Source organism: Amblyomma mixtum, chromosome 2 (assembly GCF_055824585.1).
Source record: "Amblyomma mixtum isolate Tamu chromosome 2, ASM5582458v1, whole genome shotgun sequence".
NCBI classification, from domain to species: domain Eukaryota; kingdom Metazoa; phylum Arthropoda; class Arachnida; order Ixodida; family Ixodidae; genus Amblyomma; species Amblyomma mixtum.
This window is the reverse complement of record NC_143013.1, coordinates 256,550,997-256,570,799: the sequence shown is the minus strand read 5'-3', so window position 1 is coordinate 256,570,799 and position 19,803 is coordinate 256,550,997. Positions and strand designations below refer to the sequence as shown.

At 46.6% G+C, this 19,803-nt stretch overlaps 3 protein-coding genes across 3 annotated transcripts in view; all 3 read left to right on the top strand.

Moving 5' to 3' along the window:
- The window catches only part of LOC149363640 (uncharacterized), a 30,354-nt gene extending 26,226 nt beyond the window's left edge, over window positions 1-4,128 (top strand). The window contains exons 6-8 of the mRNA XM_089568581.1: window positions 1,737-1,870; window positions 3,284-3,322; window positions 4,100-4,128. Coding sequence (XP_089424707.1) covers window positions 1,737-1,870; window positions 3,284-3,322; window positions 4,100-4,128 — 202 coding nt within the window. The remainder of the gene's footprint in view (window positions 1-1,736; window positions 1,871-3,283; window positions 3,323-4,099) is intronic.
- Window positions 4,129-4,567: 439 nt separating this feature from the next.
- On the top strand, window positions 4,568-6,530 carry LOC149363639 (uncharacterized). Its single transcript, XM_089568580.1, has 3 exons — window positions 4,568-4,763; window positions 6,142-6,386; window positions 6,510-6,530. Exons 1-3 carry the CDS (start codon window positions 4,568-4,570, stop codon window positions 6,528-6,530), a joined length of 462 nt encoding a protein of 153 aa, XP_089424706.1.
- A 3,144-nt stretch (window positions 6,531-9,674) lies between these two features.
- On the top strand, window positions 9,675-18,893 carry LOC149363638 (uncharacterized). The gene is made up of 5 exons (XM_089569957.1): window positions 9,675-9,739; window positions 16,055-16,169; window positions 16,978-17,136; window positions 18,169-18,288; window positions 18,747-18,893. The coding sequence occupies exons 1-5, from the start codon at window positions 9,675-9,677 to the stop codon at window positions 18,891-18,893; spliced, it is 606 nt and encodes a 201-aa protein (XP_089426083.1).
- The last annotated feature ends 910 nt before the right edge of the window (window positions 18,894-19,803 follow it).

The following is a 19,803-nucleotide window of genomic DNA, read 5'->3' as shown; positions in this document are numbered from 1 at the left end:
TACGATACCCTGAAGCTCAACGTCTATGGAGAATGATGAGTCTCATTCTTACCTCTGAGGGCCTTGTTAGCTTCATAGGAGCCATAACTGCGCGACAATACTGCTCAGTGGCAGACCCTTAAGCCTGAAAACTTTCGACTAACCCTCTACGTAGTTACTATGGCGTACTGTGAATAATGAGGAGCAGCGAGAGAAAAACGTGAGAATGGCTGTGAAACTGTGAAAATGACGAGCAGGAGAGGAACTCTCAAAGTCCACTACTAAAAGTGCAGTAAATATGTCAACGCACACACGCGGACTCATGAAGATTATTAAGACTATTTCGTGATTACCTTTGCAACCAACCATAGGATACTTACGAGTCAAAGTGCCCATTAACCAGCAGTACGAAAAGCGTTGTTCATTTGGTGCCTTGTAAACTCTGTCTCTGTAAAAGTGTACACGACGTCGGGGTCAGATGTTAGTGTGAAGGCTAATGTAAGAACAAATTGTTTTGGGTAGTTTTCGAAATAAGCAGATCTGTCTAAGCCTACTTATAGATTTCTCAAAGGCATTCGACTGCCTTAATCACCATCGTTTATTAAGAAAATTAGAACTTGTAGGGATACGTGGCACTCATCTGTCGCTCTTGAGGCCGTATTTACAGTATCTTCATTGTGTAATGACGAGAAGGAGGCCACATCTTTTTTGAACATTAAAACTGATGTTCCACAGGGCAGCATTCTGGCCCGCTATTGTTTCTTTTGTATATAAATTACATCGCGAACATCGCAAACATTCCAACATGCCGGAATACATTACATGCAGACGGCACTAGTATGCTTTTCAAAAGCAACTATCTTCCTTCAATAATTCCTGTAGTTCATAGGACACTACAGACTCTCAAGGCTTGGAGTGAGGCAGACTCACTAATCATATATGTGATTATATATTTGTGAAATAGTGAATGCCACGCATGACATATTTCTTAATGGCTCATGTGCGTAGGCTAATTAAAAGTACGTACACCTTAAGTGCCAAATGTTTTGTGCTTTTCTTTCCCATGCAAATCATATTTGAGTCCCTCACACTGTCAGCCCTGTGTACAGGGGCTGAACCTGTTCCAAATGGAGATAAATTCCACTTTCTGCTAGGACCAATCCTTACCATTTTCTGATGAAAAGAAAACATGTGATTGATTGACGGGTTCGTTTCTTCTTTGGCTTAAGTCATCGTTTGCAGTAAACGCTGCGAGCTGAATTCACAGTAGCGCCCACATTTACAGTTACCATTGCTACCCTCTTTTCTACTAAAGCCATCGATTCAGTACTCTTACCTTGCGGCGAGGGACTGCTGCATTGTGCATATATTTCTTCATCCATTATGCGCGGTTCTTTCAGTGTTCTGTTCAAAAACATCATATCGGCACTGGTCTGCAAATGAAGAACGCCTCGTTAGTCGATGTACAAGTACTCCACTCGTAAAAAGTACACAGCTTCTGCGCTGAAACCGAAGCTGACGCTAGAGGTCGCTCCGAGGCTCATTTTTGCACTTGCAGCATTTTCAAGCTTTCGGCAGTAAAAAAGTTAAAAAAAATCGAAAATTTCTTCCTAACCGCAATGTCCAAGTAGTCACCGGGAAGCCTCAGTTCACGGCCCGCGGCACCAACCGTGCTCTCAACTACAGTGGGATGTCCCATCGTGACTCATGTGTACCACGTTAAGGCCTTCGTGGACGGTGTCTTTACACCTACGCAGGAGGCGCCGTCGTCCGTACAGCCATCCTGCGCCGACAGTGACCGACGTGCTGGTCATCCTGTGCGGCTTCGTCATCACACTGGCCGTGCTCTCGGGACTGGCCGCCTCCACGCGCCACCTGTTCAAGCAGAAGAGTGAGAACAGCGCCACCTTTTTGCGCTCGATCTCAACCATATCGCATTGCCCGCAGAAGCATGAATGTACTCAAAGCAACCTCAACGCGGTTCTGAAGCAAAACGTCGCTTGCGGACAATCTCGTACAGCCTACCGCAGGCGTGTTAACCCTATGCTTCAGCACTTGAGAGCAAAATCTGTGGTCCATCGCACTAAAATCACGAATTATGGACAACATTAAAGCGATCCAGATAAGATAACGCAACCGCACTACGTTTACTAATCACTTGCATAACCCATACCATACCTCAAGTGAGTTCGGCGGGATCGCATCCCCATTCTCCAGTTTCTACCGCTGTGGTGGATGCAGCTTATATAGCTACCTGCTGGCACAGAATTGTTTTTCTGAGGCGTTCATGACTCCGGTATTCCCAGCAGAAATATTTTGGGAATGTTTGTTTCAAAAAACGCCATCGGGGCAAGGTACAAGAGCGTGATAACGACATTTTTAACTTATCTGACACGCAACTTATGACAGCAAGGCCTCTAGATATGAGTGCGTACCTGAAAAATTCCTGATATAGTTAGGGCAGATAGAGTACATTCAAGAAAAAGGCCTGCCGCCAGCGGGCGCTACTCCTCCACCACCAATGAGGTAGTCAAGTAAGAAATTCCTCACAACTCCTTCATAATCTGCTTCGCGCACTGACAGTGACGCAATAAAATTGCATCCTAGTTCTTTCAACAGGCATGTGGTATCAACTACCCTTCCATCCTTTCTTGTCGAGCTGTGAGCAGCTGCTATATATCGTTTATCTACGAGCTTTTAGAACCTGACAATCTGTTAGTCCCTATCGTAAGGCGCTGGCAGTCTAATATACATATATTTCAGTAATACCCGTGCATGATGAGCTGCCTGTGCCACATTTTCTAAACATGCGATCCAGGCCACGCGAGCGCATTTTGCCGGCAGTGTTGTGAAACACAGCTCGCTCACGTTACGAACATTCGTACGTTGCATTCGCTACAACTCATTGATGGTACGTGTTGCACACATTTGAATTCACGTTTCAGTTATAGATTGACCGCTGCGGTTTTTCAGTGGTTATTGCGCTCGGCAGCTGACCCGAATGATGTGTGTTCGATCCCGGCCGCGGAGGTCGCATTACGGTGGAAGAGAAATGCTAGAGGCCTGTGTACTGTGCGATGTCGGTGCACGCTAAAGAATCCCAGGCGGTAGAAATTACCCGGAGCCCCTCACTACGGCGTCCCTCATAGACTTGAGCTGCTTTGGGACGTTAATTAAACCCCATAAAAGCAAAAAACCACTTCAGTTTTTCTCAGACCCGTTATGACAGTTGCCATTTCTATGTCTGATTTACTCCGAATAATTGCTTTTTAACGTTTATGGTTCGCCTGTATTTTCTTTGCAGGCCTGTTAATCGTACGTCTCCACAGAGTCAACCGGCAAGGTGAGTGTAATCTCGATTTAAAAGCAGGAATATAACGTCACTGCCGTCTGGTATGTTTATCACCGACCGCTGTTGCTTAATGGCGAGGTCATTCTGAACCAGACTGCGCCGGCTGCGTCTGTATAGAATCAAGATGAAAAACCTCACAGGCACACCTGATTGCCTGATGTGTTTGCAATGCGATAACATTATAAGCTGCTGGCGTCTTTAAAGGAAATGACATCACTTTCGTGCTGATGACGTCAGTTCCTTCCAGCTGACTGCAATCACCCGCTCTGCTGGCACCACTTCCGTCTAGTCCATGGACGAATGTTATGACCGATGACACATTTTTTTTTCGATGCGGCTTTTAATGCTACTGCATTAATATCTTTCGTTTGATGAGATTTTGAAGCCTGTTAATAACCTAAAGGACCAAAATTAACCCGCAATAGAAGATGTATTTCCTAATCAATGACTGCAATAACTATTGTGCTTATATGAACGTTGCAGACCGGTTCGTTAGGCAGCAAATCCTCATTATGGTAAGGCAGGAGTAGCCGATACGCCTTATTCTCTTGGCGTTCTCCCGGGAATCAAGGCGCAAGCCTTGCGACATGATGACCTGGTAATCTGCGCAATCCCAACACCGAAAAACTTCATATCTATGAGTAGTAGCAAAAAGAATGCGCGAAACAAGTCTAACGCTGTGATTTTGCTGTATTAATTTTCCCATACTTCTTTGTTAATAATCATCGATTATTTTTGCCTGACCCAACACTTACTTCCTAATTGCAGGAAGGCTCAACGCTGACAGCTGTAAGTAAAAGATTTCACTGCTTCAAAAGTTCGGCCGCGGAGACCAACTAACATTCCCCAACATCCCCTTAGTGTCCTTTCCGTCGTGTCTGCCGTACCTTAGTGAAGAACTCGGAAAGACTCCTGGTATTTTTATTTGATCAGAATCCTAGTTGCCCACGATATCTAAAATTAGCATCGCTGCAGGCAAGATCCACTCGTCGCGAAGAGGATTCTGCCGGACATTGCTTTCTCTGTGAATGGCTAATAATGCACCAGCAGGACTATTTTGGATATCCCAGTAAACAGCCCAGTGAAGTCTTCTAGGTTTCAAAATAGTTTGTTTAGAGAAGACCATCACTGAACCAATATTAAAGGAGCTCGTGTATTAAAGCTGCTGGATTCGAGGTAGTTGACACCGGCCTAAACACGGGCGCTGGTATCGAGAGGCACCGCAATAGCAAATCCATGAGACGCCCCCTAGGGAGCGATGCTGACGTTCACCCTCTACCGGCGGTCGTCACAGTCGTTCCCCCGACGCTGGTGTGCGGCGTTTCCCGGCTGTCCGGCATGGCCGAGCTGTCCAGCCTCTGCTCTCACATAGTCTACACCGGGGACATGGACATACTCAGCGACGGCGTCGAGTACACGCTCTTGCCTGCCGGTACGTATGTGCACGAGAACCGTCCCGTCACGAGCATGTCCATATTGAAACGCTGCTGCTCTAAGACTTTCTCGCGACAGCCCTAACTGGGGACCTTACCGCATTTAGTAGTAGTAGTAAAAGAATTTTGTTCGATCATAATTTACAGGCCGAGCATGTCGACCGCCCGGGCGACCAGAAGTCGCTGTTCTTCCTCCTTTTCAGCGCCAATCCAGTCGAGCCAGGTGGTGATGGATAAAGAAGGTGGGGGGTAGGAACCAGACTGCTGAGCAGCCGGGCAATAGAAAAGGCAATGGGCCAGGTCCGCATAGATACAGGGGCAGTTGGGACAGGAAGGGTCCGATCGATAACGATAGAGAAAGAGGCGGGACGGGGTGATAGCAGCATTTATTTGGATGTACCGAAGAAGGCAAGCCTCCGGCACCGTGAATGATGGATGAGGGGGAGGGTAAAGGTGTTTGTCGAGGCGGAGCTCGAGGTAGACTTCCTTTATGGTGCGGCGAAGGGTGAGCCTCTCACCGTCTTCCAAGGGCTTGGGCCAGGGTATCAACGGTGCCCGGAAAAGTGTGTCGCGGCTTGCTGATGGGCCAGCTCATTGCCGTCAATCCCTGAATGCCCAGTGACCCAACGGAGGAAAACGGTGGAAGGTTGCAGGGCGGAGACCACTTCTTCGATCTCCTGTTGGAGAGAAGGGGTTAGGGTGCGTTTCTGTGTGTGGGATATAGCGACTTGTGAGTCTGAATAGACTGTCATTTTCCCTCCTTCTCTTTCTCCAAGAGTACCGCATTTACGTACATGGGGGCAAATGGTGAAGTTTGGCTCCCCAGAACGCACTGCTAGCGTGTGACGCCCGCCAAAGATTCGAGTGGTCATTCTTTTTTTTTAGTGTGACAGCATGCCTTTGGTCATGGAGTAGTATCCAAAAGATACCTGGATTCCTGAAAGTAGTCCAGCTATGTCCTGTGGTGAGTTCTCAACATCCACTCTTCCACATCCGGTGATCGACATTGTGGCGGCCGGCGTTTGCTACCTGGGCGGTGCTAATGGTACTAACCGATGCAATTTTCATGAACATACGTGTGATGGCCTGAGAATGGTCGAAGGGATGGGTCCATACTCACTCTATAACGTGTACGATGTCTGAACAACTGGAACTTCATTCATGACGTGGAGGGTTTATTATATGCAAGGCAATCACTTGACGCACAGGGCTGGGGAAAGATGAGGCACTCTAAACAATAGTCAATCCAGGCATAATTCCCTAATACCAAAAGTAGCGATTATACGTATGGCATATTCATCGTCCTGAGCTTCTCTTTTCATTAGTAACAGCGTTGCCGAGTTAGCGCGTCGAAACCTCTCGCAACCATCATTGCAGACAGCGCAAACTTCGAGGCGTTCCGCGCCCTGGGCACTCCGGGCTCGCTGTCCCCGCAGCTGCTGGCCTCGATGCCGCTGGCCCCGTTGTGGGAGCGGCTCCCGAACCTGTTAGGCTGGCACCGGCTGGGCCGTGCCATGGCGCGCCTGATAAACAACGCCAGCCTGCACGGCGTCGAGGTGCGCCTGTCCCCGGCCATCGCGCTCAACGAGGAAGTCCTCGCGAGGCTGCAGGCGGCCTGCCAGGTGAGTGGACGAACGCTACTCCGGTTCCTCGGTGGCCCTTTGCAAGGCGCGCCAGCATATACCTATTCAAGTCATTGAGGCTGCGGTGGTCGAATGTACTCTTGGCCACATGTCCGCCGACAGAACCCACAGTCGGCCGAATGACACAATTCCTGCAGTGACGGAAAATGCGTCTCTATTGCTCACGAGGCCTTCGCTTGATAATATATGAGTCGCCTTTCATCATTTCATACCCGAAGGATATTAGGCGACCGCGAACACTATGGATATTTTCACAACGTGCCACTGGGGGGTGAAAACTCGTGGTGCTCAATTATTAAACCAGATGAGAATGCGTGTTCGTGTTCACTCTGGCTTACGTACACGAATGCTTATTGCCTCTTAACTAGGCTTTTGCGAATATTTCATGATTTCAAATGCTCGGTCGAATAATAAATTATTCAATATTCGATTCCATCCGAATTTTTGTTATTTGAAATCTCAAAGTATTCATCTCAAGAGCGCTAGCTCCGTGTTTTTTTCGGTTTAACAAACATCCTGCGTGACGGCATCGCGTCGTGCGAGCGGTTAAGGCCATCAAAGGCAAGTGGTGACCAAGGGCTATATAACTGCGTAACTTATATACGCCCTGCATCGCGCGCGGCCAGGTCTATTGTCACAGCGGCCAACACCGACCGAACTACGCCAACCATGTCGTGTTGGACTCCGGCGCGATGATTAGCTTAGAGGTTACTGGAAGGACCGAAAGTTTGCTCCTGCTCTATACCGCTCGGCTCGATAAGGCGACCGCTAATGCGAGTGAGCCGGATATATGGCTAGAAGTTCGAATATTCGTTTGCCGAACTGATTTGTGTTCGAATTCAAAGTTTTTCTTACACATGTACCTTCATGAATTAAGGAAGTATTGGCTCCGTTTCGAGATGCGTAGTACTCGCTACATGGGTGAACGTACATGAGACCGCTCGAACTGCTGAGCTCAGCGTGTTGGTCGACTCTCCGAGTTTCGGATGGCAGTTTTGAAAAAGGTCAATACAGCTTCACTGAGTGCGACAAAGCTTCAATGCACTCTGTTTTCCACGTAATGGCCTTGTGCGTCAAAAGTTCGAATTTGAAACTGCGTATTGTACCTTTCAACTTTTTTTGCGTGCCACAACTGTTCGAAATATTCGCTTCTGAGCTGTTCTAACAAAAATTATAATCGCTTCGCATTCGCCTTGTACCTAAAAACCGTTATTCGCACAAACCTCTTCTTAAAACTACCGCGCCTTTCAATTACGAATCATTTATACGGCCAACCTTGGAGCCTTTGTAATGCTCGGTATATCCTGGACACAATATACTGTTATCAGGTGCACCTGAAAAATGTTGATGATGACCAAGAAGTATATAAATAAGAAAATAAGCGCCTGACAGAATACAAAGATTGATTCGGGAGCTCCCCCGCTATAGACATTTGATGTGCTCGGAATGCTTTTTTTTTTTTTGACCGTAAGGCCAGTCGTACTGAATTTCCCTTAGATATTGACCTTCCAGAGGGCCTTGAAAAGTTAAGCATTGATAGCACCTTCAGAACATTCCAAAGAGGCCGCCAGTTCTTATATTCTGTGGAGTTAGCTGACAAGCATACTAGTCGTTCGAATTTGTACGCCTACATGCTGCCAGCCACCCTGCTGGTCGTGCTCACTTTGAAAGGCAGAAGTAAGTTGCAGTAGACAAAATTATGCAGATGCACACTGCAGCTTGCCGCAAAAATTTGCAGATCCACTCTGTCACAAAATTTTGTTCTAAAGGCTCATTAACATCGGAGTTGCAGCCGTCGTAATCAAGTGTTTTCGCCACCCTTCTTTCTGCCCTTTGAGTGTTCTCTCACCCGCCTAGTCTACAAGCCTTCACTATCGACATTTCCCTCTCTTCCGCGTTATTAGAGGAGGCGGGAGTGCATTAGATGTATACGCGACGGCCCTACCTCCACGCAATTTAATGCGATAGAATTAGAAGCCCCATGGGGGCCAAAATGCGTCGTCGGTAATAAAATTCACCTATTGGCTGGAGGGAAGTGACGTCGCAGGGCGGTCGCGTTCCCATTGGCTGGAGCCGAATGACGTCACCAGAATGTATATTACGTCACTTTCCGGTAAAGGCATCAACAGCTGATAATGCTATCGCATTGCTAAGGCATAATAGGGTTAGGTGTCCGTGTGGATGTTTTTATGCCTTTTGCCTTACCGGAGGCACGGTATGCGTGAAGCACGATGAACTCTATGAGAGTGGAGCCAAAGAAACACGAACAGCTTTCTGAAGAGTCGATTGGCGCGCATTCACGGTAAAAGAGGAAGAAATAATGAGGTGAACTACAAACTAAGGTACGAGTAGTAACCATAGCACGCTGAAACAAAAATATACCAGAGCTACGAACCTCACCTTATATAGTGTGCATTGCTCTAATATTTTGCACGGTCATAATAGTCCGATCTCTACATTGTATTTCTTTATTTGAAATGAGAAAACCTGGTCGGGGGCCCTTTAATGTGACACTGCTCCGGTACTGCGTTTATTTATTGCACCGCTTGTAGAACCGTAAAAAGTAAATGCAACTGAGTTAAGCCTCAATGAACTTCGTTCTCGTGTGAACCAAAGTAAGATATGCAATTTTAAGGTTGGCAAGGGTTTATAGACGATTAAAGCGCTGAGAATCAACGAATGACTGACTGAATACATGTGAATGCTTCCAAGCGCTTCGAAAGGTGATCTTAATTATAGGTGAGCATCGTCGCCAGGGTGGTCTCGTCTTCAGTCTTCAAGGCATTGATATTCGCATTTAGTTGGTCCAGCATTTTCTACAAGAAAGCGAAAAAAGCAAGGACATACAAAATAAACTGAGAGGTGATCGGTTGGCCCAAGATGCTTTACCTTTGGTACATCTCTTATTGTTTCTTAATTCCCCCACCACTTCACAGCCGCTTATTCGTCTTCATTGATTGCCTTGATGGTGACAAAGACTGGTAGATGGTCAGTAGCTCACAGCTCTGGCCTCTGGTCTAAATGGGCATTTTTATCCGTAACGTGGAAGAGTGTGTGCGGAATTAGGCGATAAAAGAGGCATTGTTTGAAATTGAAGAGGTGTACCTATGCCGGACTTCAAACCTAGCATCGCTAATGACTTTCCCGTCATACTCGCATCATCAGCTGACCTGTCGGTAATATTTGGTGCTGGTGAATTTTTGTTTGTACATTTGTCTTACTCTTTTTTTTTTTCAGGAAATGAAGAGCACCGACCCCGATTCCATCATGTTCCTGCGGCTTCGTTACGGCCCACTTCTAGCCAGCAACGGCAGCATGGAGAAATTGGTCGAGTACGTACGTGTTCGCTATTCACTCGTGCGCTGGCCAGTACGTAATGAAAAAAATTAGAAAAAAAAGTATGCAGACGCTTAACTTCTTGAGAGCGGAATGCGCTAGCATTAAATTTCACATGTAGGAGCTTCCGCCGACACTTTGTGTGTGTTTGCGTCAGTTTCATTTGAAATTCCGACCCATCAACCGCATATTCGGACTGCTAGTTGCAGTAGCAAGTATTCGCTATCCTATGACGGCGCCGACATTTGCATTTTACTATAAGAGGAGGTTGCTGACAACCTGGTAGGCCAGTTGGAATGACCAAGGTCACATGACTTCTCTCGACCAGTCAGGGTGCCCTGTCGGCGCAGGCTGTGATGGCGCCACATGGTCACGTGACCTCTCACGAAATTTGCTAGTTTCGCAACATATCACAGCGAATTTTTCTCCTTATGTGAACTCTAATACTAGCGCACCAAAAAACTGGGACCTAGTCTGCGCTACGCCTAGATTAAACTGCAGGAATGCAAGCATAGTGCGCAGTGATTTGTCACCATGCTTATATACTGGGCGTTGTAAGTTTACAAACAAATCTTTACCAACCCTTTTCGTTACGCTTGTTTCGTGCCATCGTCCAGTACGAAAGCCAAGAGACCAACGTAAAATTGAAGAAAAATTCATCCACTGATAAAGTTTCCTCCTCCGCATCTTAGTGTCCGGGTGTGGAGTGAAAGTGTGGCGGTACTCCATACTGAAGGCCACTAAAAAAAAAATGATTCTCGCTTCTCTTCTCCCAGCTCGCGAAAACGGTTATGTTATCGCTTATTGCGGCCGCGTTTCGATGGAGGTGAAGAGGAAAAGGCGGGCCTGGGCTGTGAAAATTTCAAATTATTTTTGAGGAGTGGAAGTAGTGCAGTAACTGTTTCACTCTTCGGTGGACACCTCAACCACGCCGTGAACGAAAGGAGGAGAGAGGGAGTGAAAGAAGAAAGAGGTGCCGTAGACAAGAGGGGTGGTGGTAGTCATAATTCTATTTTTACGAATATTTTTGAGGATGTAACGTGAGTGGTGTCCAAGGCTCCATTGCTGCCGCTGCTGCCGCTCGGGCCATGGTGACCAAGTTCCTCTACTCGTCGAGGTCCGAGCTGGACAGCACCTAATTCGACTGCTCATGTGTCGAGTTTGGTATTTTCCATATCGCTTGGTGTTTTTTACGTGCTGAAACTGTGATTTATTTATTTATTTATTTATTTATTTATTTATTTATTTATTTATTTATTTATTTATTTATTTATTTATTTATTTATTTATTTATTTATTTATTTATTTATTTATTTATTTATTTATTTATTTATTTATTTATTACAGATACCTGCAGCGCCCAAGGGCATTATTGCAGGGGGGGAAACACAATAACGTCTGCTCATTTGGCCGAAAGATACACGTAATAACATAAATATAATCACACAACTAATAGATGAGGAAAAACATGCCCTGAAGGAAGACAACCACGCTCCCGAAATAAAATAACACTAATGAAATGAAAAAGACACGCGCAAGACAACTGCGCGCCACGTCACACATCAGATAAAAATGCGCGGAATTGACCTTCCGTGCAGCACTCAGTGACGCCGGCTGGTAGCCTGTTCCACTCTTTGATCGTCCGTGGAAAGAACGAGGTTTTATAAACATCTGTGCGACACTTAATCTCTCGTATCTTCCACTGATGATCAACTCGTCTAGAAAAAAAAATGAGGTTGAAGCAGATACCGGTCTTTGTCAATGCTCAGCTTTCCAAAATAGATGCGATGCATGATTTGTAATCTCAAATGTTTCCTACAGTTAGCTAAAGATCCCCAGCCAAGGTGGTTTTTAAGAGACGTGACACTAGTTGAAAAGCTGTAATTATTGGACACAAATCTCGCAGCATTATTTTGGACGCGCTCGAGCATATCACATAAGTAAGCAAACTGGGGGTCCCATACAGGACAGGCGTATTCAAGAATTGGTCGGATGTAAGTGAAATACAGGAGTTGTTTGACATTAGACGGTGCTTTATTGAAATTTCTTTTTAAGAAATTAAGCGTTCTGCAGGCTTTGGATGTAGTGTACTCAACTTGCCTCGTCCATGTTAGGTTAGATGAAAAATAAACGCCGAGGTACTTGTATTCAAGTACTTTTTGCAAGGGAACATTATGTAGTGAGTAATTTGTTTGTAATGGGGAACGCTTTCGAGTGAAAGAGACAAATTGGCATTTTGTGGCATTCAAAGACATTTGCCATTTTGAGCACCAGGACTGGATGGAATCCAAGTTTCGCTGTAGCTTTAACGCATCAGAGGAATTTTCCACAACAGTGTAAACGACACAATCGTCAGCATAGAGCCGAACTTTGCAGGTAAGATCCAAAATAATATCATTGATATAAATCAGAAAAAGAAGGGGTCCAAGAACAGACCCCTGCGGTACACCTGAGGAAACATTTACTTAACCCGAGTGCGAACCATTAATCAAAACACGCTGCATGCGGCCCTGAAGATACGAATGAAGCCAATAGATGACACTGGGGTGCAGACCAAGACAACTTAACTTATGTAACAATAGTAAATGAGGTACAGAGTCGAAGGCTTTCTTAAAATCTAGAAATACGCAATCTATTTGAGAGCCACGGTCAAAGGAAGAAACCTTATCATTACTAAACTCAAGCAACTGAGTAGTACAGGAAAAACCTGACCTAAAGCCATGCTGAACTTCGTAAAATACCCATGAGGGTCAAGGTGTTTTATGACTGCGCTATATATTATGTGCTCCAACGTTTTACAGCACACACTCGTTAAAGAAATCGGTCGGTAATTAACAACAGAGCTTTTTGAACCACTCTTATGCACTGGTACCACATTAGCATTTTTCCAGTCATTTGGCAGAGACACCGACTTAAGTGATGATCGGAACAAGATGACTAAGTAGTAAGATATCTCATTCGTGCAAGACTTTAAAACAAAGTTAGGAACACCGTCAGGACCACCGGCAGAAGATGAATTCACATCACTAAGCAATTTTGACACACCTTGGTGGGTAAAAACCAATTCAGACATGGTTTCAGTGACAGATTCACGAGTTAACGGAAGTTCTCCGATGTAGTACATTGGCGCAAAAGAAGACTGAAACAAAGCATTAAAGCAGCATGCCTTATCACCATCATTAGTAATAACTTCACCATCATGGTCTAAATTCGGTATTCCGACTTGTTCACGTCCATTGTGTTTCAAAAACGTCCACAATTCCTTAGGATTATTACGCAGTTTTGATCCCAAGTCATTTAAAAAGCTATCCTTAAGAGCTTTAATTTCAGTTTTTAGTGTACTGCCAAGAGCCCGAATCGACTGCAATACTGCAGGGCACCGATTTTTTTTGTATGATTCTAGAAGGCGATGTTTTTTCTTGATAAGCTGTCTGGTTTGCCGTGTGATCCACGGTTTGTCGCGGCGGCGCTTTCCGGAAAGGCTTTTAGATGGGATATATTGATCAATTAGGCATTCCAGCTTATTCTTTAATACTTCCCAAAGGGAACTACAATCTAAATTCTGGTTAAGATCAAGAAATTCAGGAAGGAAAGACGCAAGTTCTTTCGCCGCCGCGGTGGCTCAGCGGTTATGGTGCTCGGCTGCTGACCCAAAAGACGCGGGTTCGATCCCGGCCGCGGCGGCTAGAATTTCTTTGGAGGAGAAATTCTAGAGGCCCGTGTACTGTGCGATGTCAGTGCACGTTAAAGAACCCCAGGTGGTCGAAATTTCCGGAGCCCTCCACTACGGCGTCTCTCATAGCCTTAGTCGCTTTGGGACGTTAAACCCCATAAACCAAACCAAACCAAACCAAGTTCTTTCCTCCTTGACGTATAGTCTCCCTTATTAAAAAAGAAAAACTTTCGTGGTCGACCTTTTGAAATTAAATAAGGAAAATGCCGAACATTAGCGACAACACAACTGTGGTCGCTTATTCCCGGTATGACCAGTGTCACGCACTACTGAAGGCCGGTTGCAGAACAGTAAATCTAACACTGAAGATGAGTGCTCAGTTTCTCGTGTAGGTTCAGTGACGTACTGATATAGGTCATTAGTAGTAATTAATTCATAAAAGGATGAAGATAATGAAGAATGATTCGCGCGAAGAGGTTTGTAGTCTACCCATTTGAAATCAGGCATGTTAAAGTCCCCACCAAAAAGAAAGTCACTTTTTAAGCTGAGTAGAAATTCAGACAACGAACTGAAAGCGTCAGGGTTGGTAGCGGAAGGAGGACGGTAGACAGAGCCAATAGCCAAATTATTTCCATTGTTTAGGCGAAGATTACACCATACTGACTCGCAACCATCTAGAGGCGCTGTTATTAATGAAGAGCTAAAACATTGGTCAATAAGTAAGAACACCCCCCCACCATGCAAGTGTCGATCACTACGGTACGCGTCATAACCGGTGGGAAATACTTCAGAGCTGAGAACGAAATTACCCAGCCATGATTCAGTGCCAATTATAACATGAGGTTTTACAGAGGAAACAAGAGTAGCAAATTCATCAGTTTTGTTTTTGATACTCCTGCAATTCACGACGAGAGTTATCAATTCAAAATTTGATGACGCCAAGGGCACAGATTGTAAGGTGGGCACGAGCAGCGGAGCGGGCAGTTGCCTCCCTTTCTGTCATTCTCGAAGCTTGACGACACGGTCATGTTCAAAATCATAGACAAAACACTTTTTGTTGCCGAGAAGCTTATCAAATCGTAACTTGGAAGGAAAAGCCAGGTCACGTGCGTATTGTGCAAGCATGAAGCGTGCCTTTCTGACTGCGGGCGTGAAGTCTTCGCGTATGGCATACTTAGTGTCCTTTAGCTTAAAGCCGCACGATAAGATATTGTCTTTGACTTTATAACTACAAAATTTAACAACAATCGGTCGCTGCTTTCCTACACCAAAGCGACCTATTCTATGAGCCCTTTCGATGCTTTCAGGTGGAACATTTTGGTTAAGATAAGACGAGAAGAATTCGCGCACATTTTTTTCAGATTCAGACCAACTCTCTGTTGCGGAATCATTTAGACCTAGAATAAGCAAGTTATTCCTGCGGGACTTTCTAGAAACATCTTCAAAACAGGCCTTAAGTTGGGCAACCTCTCTGGTCAAGGCGTCAACACACGATGATGCGTTTGAATCACCAGCCCTTTTGGCCAGCCGTGAGGAATGCATGTCGTTCTCTAGTGTAGCGATCCTGCCCAGTAAACATTTTAAAGACGTACTTGTAGCGTCCTGCTTCTGTTTAAACATATGCAGTTCCTGAAGGAACTGCGACTGGCGAAGTTCCAGGCGTTGTATGGCAGCGTGAATGCCATCAATGGCTTCATTATCCGAATTCATCTCGTGTGCATCGAAACCGGGACCGGGGTTGCTCTCGACATCACCGCATAGAAGCAGTAAAAGTTTACATAAAAGACCATGACCATACTTCAACTTAACAACACACTTTTTCATAACACACAGCAAGTTGTCGGGGCACGACACCGCAATAATACATCGATTGGAACTACAATAGCACGCAGCGGGAGACCGGTAACTAACCTGGGCGAAAAACAGTGGTAAGCGCATGGCCGATGCGATGTCGCGCCCCAGCTGGGGCCGGCTTGCAACTGGCGAATAAATATCCGCCCCTATGCAGATATATTCCCGTAGTGGAGGACTCCGGAGTAGTTTCGACCACCGGAGATCTTCAACGTGCATTGATATCACACCGAACAGTGGCGCCTTTTGCGTTTAGTCTCCATGAAAACACTGCCTCCGTGGCCAGGTTCCAACACAGGTACTCCGGCGCAGTAGCCGAGCGGCCTAACCAGAGCTACTGAGGCGGGAGCGAGCCAGTGCACGTTAATATCCCGACGTGTCAAAATTATTCCAGGGCCTTGCACGATTGCACCGCTTTCTTTCTTTACTACCAATCTCCTTCCAACCGCCACGGTGACTCAGGGGTTATGGCACTCGTCTGCTTACCCGAAAGGCACAGGTTTGATACTGGCCGCGGCGATCGCATTTAGATGGAGGCGAAATGCTAGTGGCACGTTTACTTTGCGATGTCAACGCATGTTAAAGAACCCCAGGTGGTCTAAATTTCCGGAGTCCTTCACTACGGCGTCTTTCATAACCTGAGTCGCTTAGAGATGTTAAACCCGCATAAACCAGAAACCACCAAAAGTTATTCGCTTCAGCATTTGCTAAATTAACAACGGCTGTTAAAATTCGAGATACTTCATTGTTACGGTTTTTTGCGCTAACTGCTTATCTGCCTACGCAGCTGCCCTGACGTGGTGGTGTTCCGTACCGAGCACCACGAACTCAGCAGCAAAGTCCTGAGGGCACCCAATCCGTACCGGCGCTACATCGGAGCCGACTTGGCCGAGGTCTTTCTGGTATGGAAGAAAACTACTTCTAAAAATGCAGCTTTAAACGTTTCGGCAGCATACAGTCATTAATGAAAATTCCCGCGATCATTGTGGGCGTTCTTATTGCATGATTAAGGCGCGATTATCACCCATGTCGATGTAACCAACCTGAAGGAACGTGTTTGGTCGAGAAATGATCTGAAAGCTCATAGAACGCATTGCTTTTGTCCCAAAAGTTCCGTCACACTTTCTTTTACTTCTGAAATTTCCCGGACCAGATTTTACTCACTGCTCCCAGGACAATGCAAAGTTTTTGTGAAAAGTTTCGACCCTAGGGAGGTTTACTTCTAAGTCATGCAATGCAGGTGAACTAGCATCCTTGAACCAGTGGTCCTTTTGGGTCCAAAAGATTTTGAACACTAATGATGCATAATTACCCACACTGCTTGGACGAGTGGCCAGCCCCCCTGGGCTTTTATAGGGGAGCGACTGCTGCGAAATCCGGTATTCAGCATTGCACCAGCCTAAACGTGCGCTTATGGAGAGCTGAGAGGTCAATCCAATGATACTCCTGTTCGATCTTCAGTGCACGTCGCTTCGCTATTCATATCAGTAAAACCACCCACTTTCCCACCTGTCTGTTTCAGCTGGCTTCTGCACCACGAACTCACCCCATAACACGTGCACTCTTTAGCTATACCCTCAGAAAAACATAGTGTTCATATGCAGTACAGCGCGCGTACTTTTAGGAGGCTACTATAGCATCCACCTCAATACGACCCAGCGCGCCCGTCAGCTGCATGGGTTTCCTAACAGTTCAACTCGGCGCGAACAGCTGCAGGAGCTTGAGAAGATCTCGCTGCTGCGCAAGCCCCTGGACGGTCAGGAGTGGTGCTTCACCTTCGCCCTGGGTGGCCTGCTCTTCCGCTACCACATGGGTCTCAGCTTCGGGGACGACGCGCAGACCGGCCCCCAGGAGATATCCCTCTCCGAAGTAAGCATGCGCAAAAGAGCCGTCTCAGTATACGGACTGCACTACAAAACTGCGCAGGAACGACCTTCATTTTTCTGTGCATACGACTAACCCAACCCGCCTCCAGTGTGCTAGCCATCGTAACCAGCTTAAGCTGTTGAATGACTGGTGCCGCGAGTTCAACTGTGGTGCCAGGGTGAATTCAGTACTGAGATAAGGGGGAGGAGGGTTTAATGGAGTTTTGTGGGGGTTCAACACAGTACGTTATCCGGCATGCTTGACAGACATCTTCGTGAAGGGCCCTGGTTCACTTTAGAAGTTACCGCGGTTCTTTGACTTGCTCTGACGACGCACAAACACGGGCGACATCTCTCCTCCATTGAATGAGGCCGGGATTCCATCCCGAGGCCTTGCGTTCCGCAAGTCAGCGCCAATTAAACCAGTATACCACCGTGACGGGGTGTGAGTGCGTGCGTGCGTGCGTGAGTGAGTGAGTGAGTGAGTGAGTGAGTGAGTGAGTGAGTGAGTGAGTGAGTGAGTGAGTGAGTGAGTGAGTGAGTGAGAGTGAGTGAGTGAGTGAGTGAGTGAGTGAGTGAGTGAGTGAGTGAGTGAGTGAGTGAGTGAGTGAGTGAGTGAGTGAGTGAGTGAGTGAGTGAGAGTGAGTGAGTGAGTGAGTGAGTGAGTGAGTGAGTGAGTGAGTGAGTGAGTGAGTGAGTGAGTGAGTGAGTGAGTGAGTGAGTGAGTGAGTGAGTGAGTGAGTGAGTGAGTGAGTGAGTGAGTGAGTGAGTGAGTGAGTGAGTGAGTGAGTGAGTGAGTGAGTGAGTGAGTGAGTGAGTGAGTGAGTGAGTGAGTGAGTGAGTGAGTGACCCCGCACACGCTTGCGCCTGTCTTGCTTTTGTTTCTTAATGTTTACATGGTCGCTTAAGGTACATGATTCCTCACTGAGAAATGTTTTCTGCCTGATAAAGGCCCTCGGTATGGCCAGCTACGACCTAAGTGCGCTACAACCTGCTCGACTTTCACAACCTAGGCTCACTCCCCTTATTCTTCTAGATATGCCAACGCTTCACGGTGCGGCGCTTCGAGGACCTGCGCACGCTTTCCTTCTACGCCATGGAGCACACCAAGCACACGTGGGTCGCCTTCGATGACGACTGGTCCCTCGCGCGCAAGGTACTCGGCTCATGTTCCCCCCGCAAGTGCTCATTCATAACAAAAGGGTGGGAGAGGGGGGGGGGAGACAAGAACGAGGAATACGTTACGTATAGTAACGCGATATGCGCAATGGCTGGCATGGTGCTGATTAATTTCTCAAGGCTACTTCGCATGTGCGCATAAATATGCATAAACACCAACCCGAAGCAGTAAAGATCTGACCAGCCATCGCCAAAGCTCGGTTTTTCGTAGAAGCACAGCGAATGACCAATCCTGCGGCTTCGTCCAAGGGAGATCAAAAAGGAAATGGAAGAAAATCGGCCGTCTACTGAAATTAGACCGCGTAGTTCCCTTAGCACTTCCACTGCCCCAAAGGCCGTTGGCTTCTTTTGAGCGTATTGTCTACGCAATCTTAACGTCTCCCCGTGCACTGCTCCTCAAAATCTGCTGTGTTTCATGCGATGATCGGTGTGCAGGCCACTCTCGCCCGTCAACGCGATGGCCCTCGCATGTGCCTGGCCGTTTACCACGCCGAATTGGACGACCACCGGCAGCTGTGCGGTGGTGGTCCCGCCCCTGTGCTACGCAGGCTGCAAAGGCTGGTCATCAACGGGACGGCCTAGCGGAGCCTCCTACTCCTCCTGCACGGCAGTGTTCCCCGCTTCGAACGTGCTCAGAACGTTATTCTTGCTTAATTTTTTTACAACTTTTAATGCTCACTGACTTCGCACCTTCTCCACGCTCGTCCGACTCCTATCTTTTTTTTATATTTCACCTTCTCCACGTTCGTCCGACTACTATTTTTTTTGTATTTTTGCGATATATATGACCTTCGATCGCTTTTTTCGCCGTTTCATCGCATAGAAAAGAAAGAGTTGTCGCTCAGAGTTCTGTTCTCCCTTAGACTACGTGTGCCATGTGCTCGTCATAGAGACCTCTGATTGGAAAGCAGCAGCAATGCACAGGCGGCTCTCGAAGCTGTGGTCCAACCAATCGTTATGCGCAGTTGTTTTATTACGTGCTTCAGAGAAACACTGATCGATCGGGAATGTGCTCCCAGACTAGTAAATATGGTAAATACCTTGCTAGCGTAAGTGCGATTTCCTTGTCGGAGTAGGTGCCAGCAAGAAAAGCGGCACTCTAAATATTTTTAGAGTTCGCCTTTCCTGCCTTATCACTTTGCCAACTTGTAAAGCTCACATGTATATTAAATAAAAAGAAACGGTCGTTCTAATTTGAGTCTTATTCCTTTCATCTGTGCTGTATGGCACTGCTTCTCCTAGTGAATTCATGTGAAGTACAGGTTTCACGCTGAAGCAGGTGGCAGTACAGCAAACGTGAAATCTTGGGCAAAAAACTGCCTTGCGCCCCTCCACACTCACCCAAAAGAGCCTGCGTCAACTAGGTCTCGCATACACTCACACATGTGCGCTCCCGCTCCCAAGTGCTCTTTTCACATCCACTCACGCTGCGCGAGACTCACTCGAGCTCATATATGTAAGTCGCACAAATTAAGAGCACTCATGTGGCGAT

Excerpts from the sequence above, each read along its gene's own strand:
- LOC149363639 (XM_089568580.1), top strand. The coding sequence starts at position 4,568 with ATGAGACGCCCCCTAGGGAGCGATGCTGACGTTCACCCTCTACCGGCG. Across the intron at positions 4,764-6,141 it reads GTACACGCTCTTGCCTGCCG|ACAGCGCAAACTTCGAGGCG; the intron begins GTACGTATGTGC and ends CCATCATTGCAG. Across the intron at positions 6,387-6,509 it reads GGCTGCAGGCGGCCTGCCAG|AACCCACAGTCGGCCGAATG; the intron begins GTGAGTGGACGA and ends GTCCGCCGACAG.
- LOC149363638 (XM_089569957.1), top strand. The coding sequence starts at position 9,675 with ATGTTCCTGCGGCTTCGTTACGGCCCACTTCTAGCCAGCAACGGCAGC. Across the intron at positions 9,740-16,054 it reads AGCATGGAGAAATTGGTCGA|CTGCCCTGACGTGGTGGTGT; the intron begins GTACGTACGTGT and ends CTGCCTACGCAG. Across the intron at positions 17,137-18,168 it reads AGGAGATATCCCTCTCCGAA|ATATGCCAACGCTTCACGGT; the intron begins GTAAGCATGCGC and ends TTATTCTTCTAG.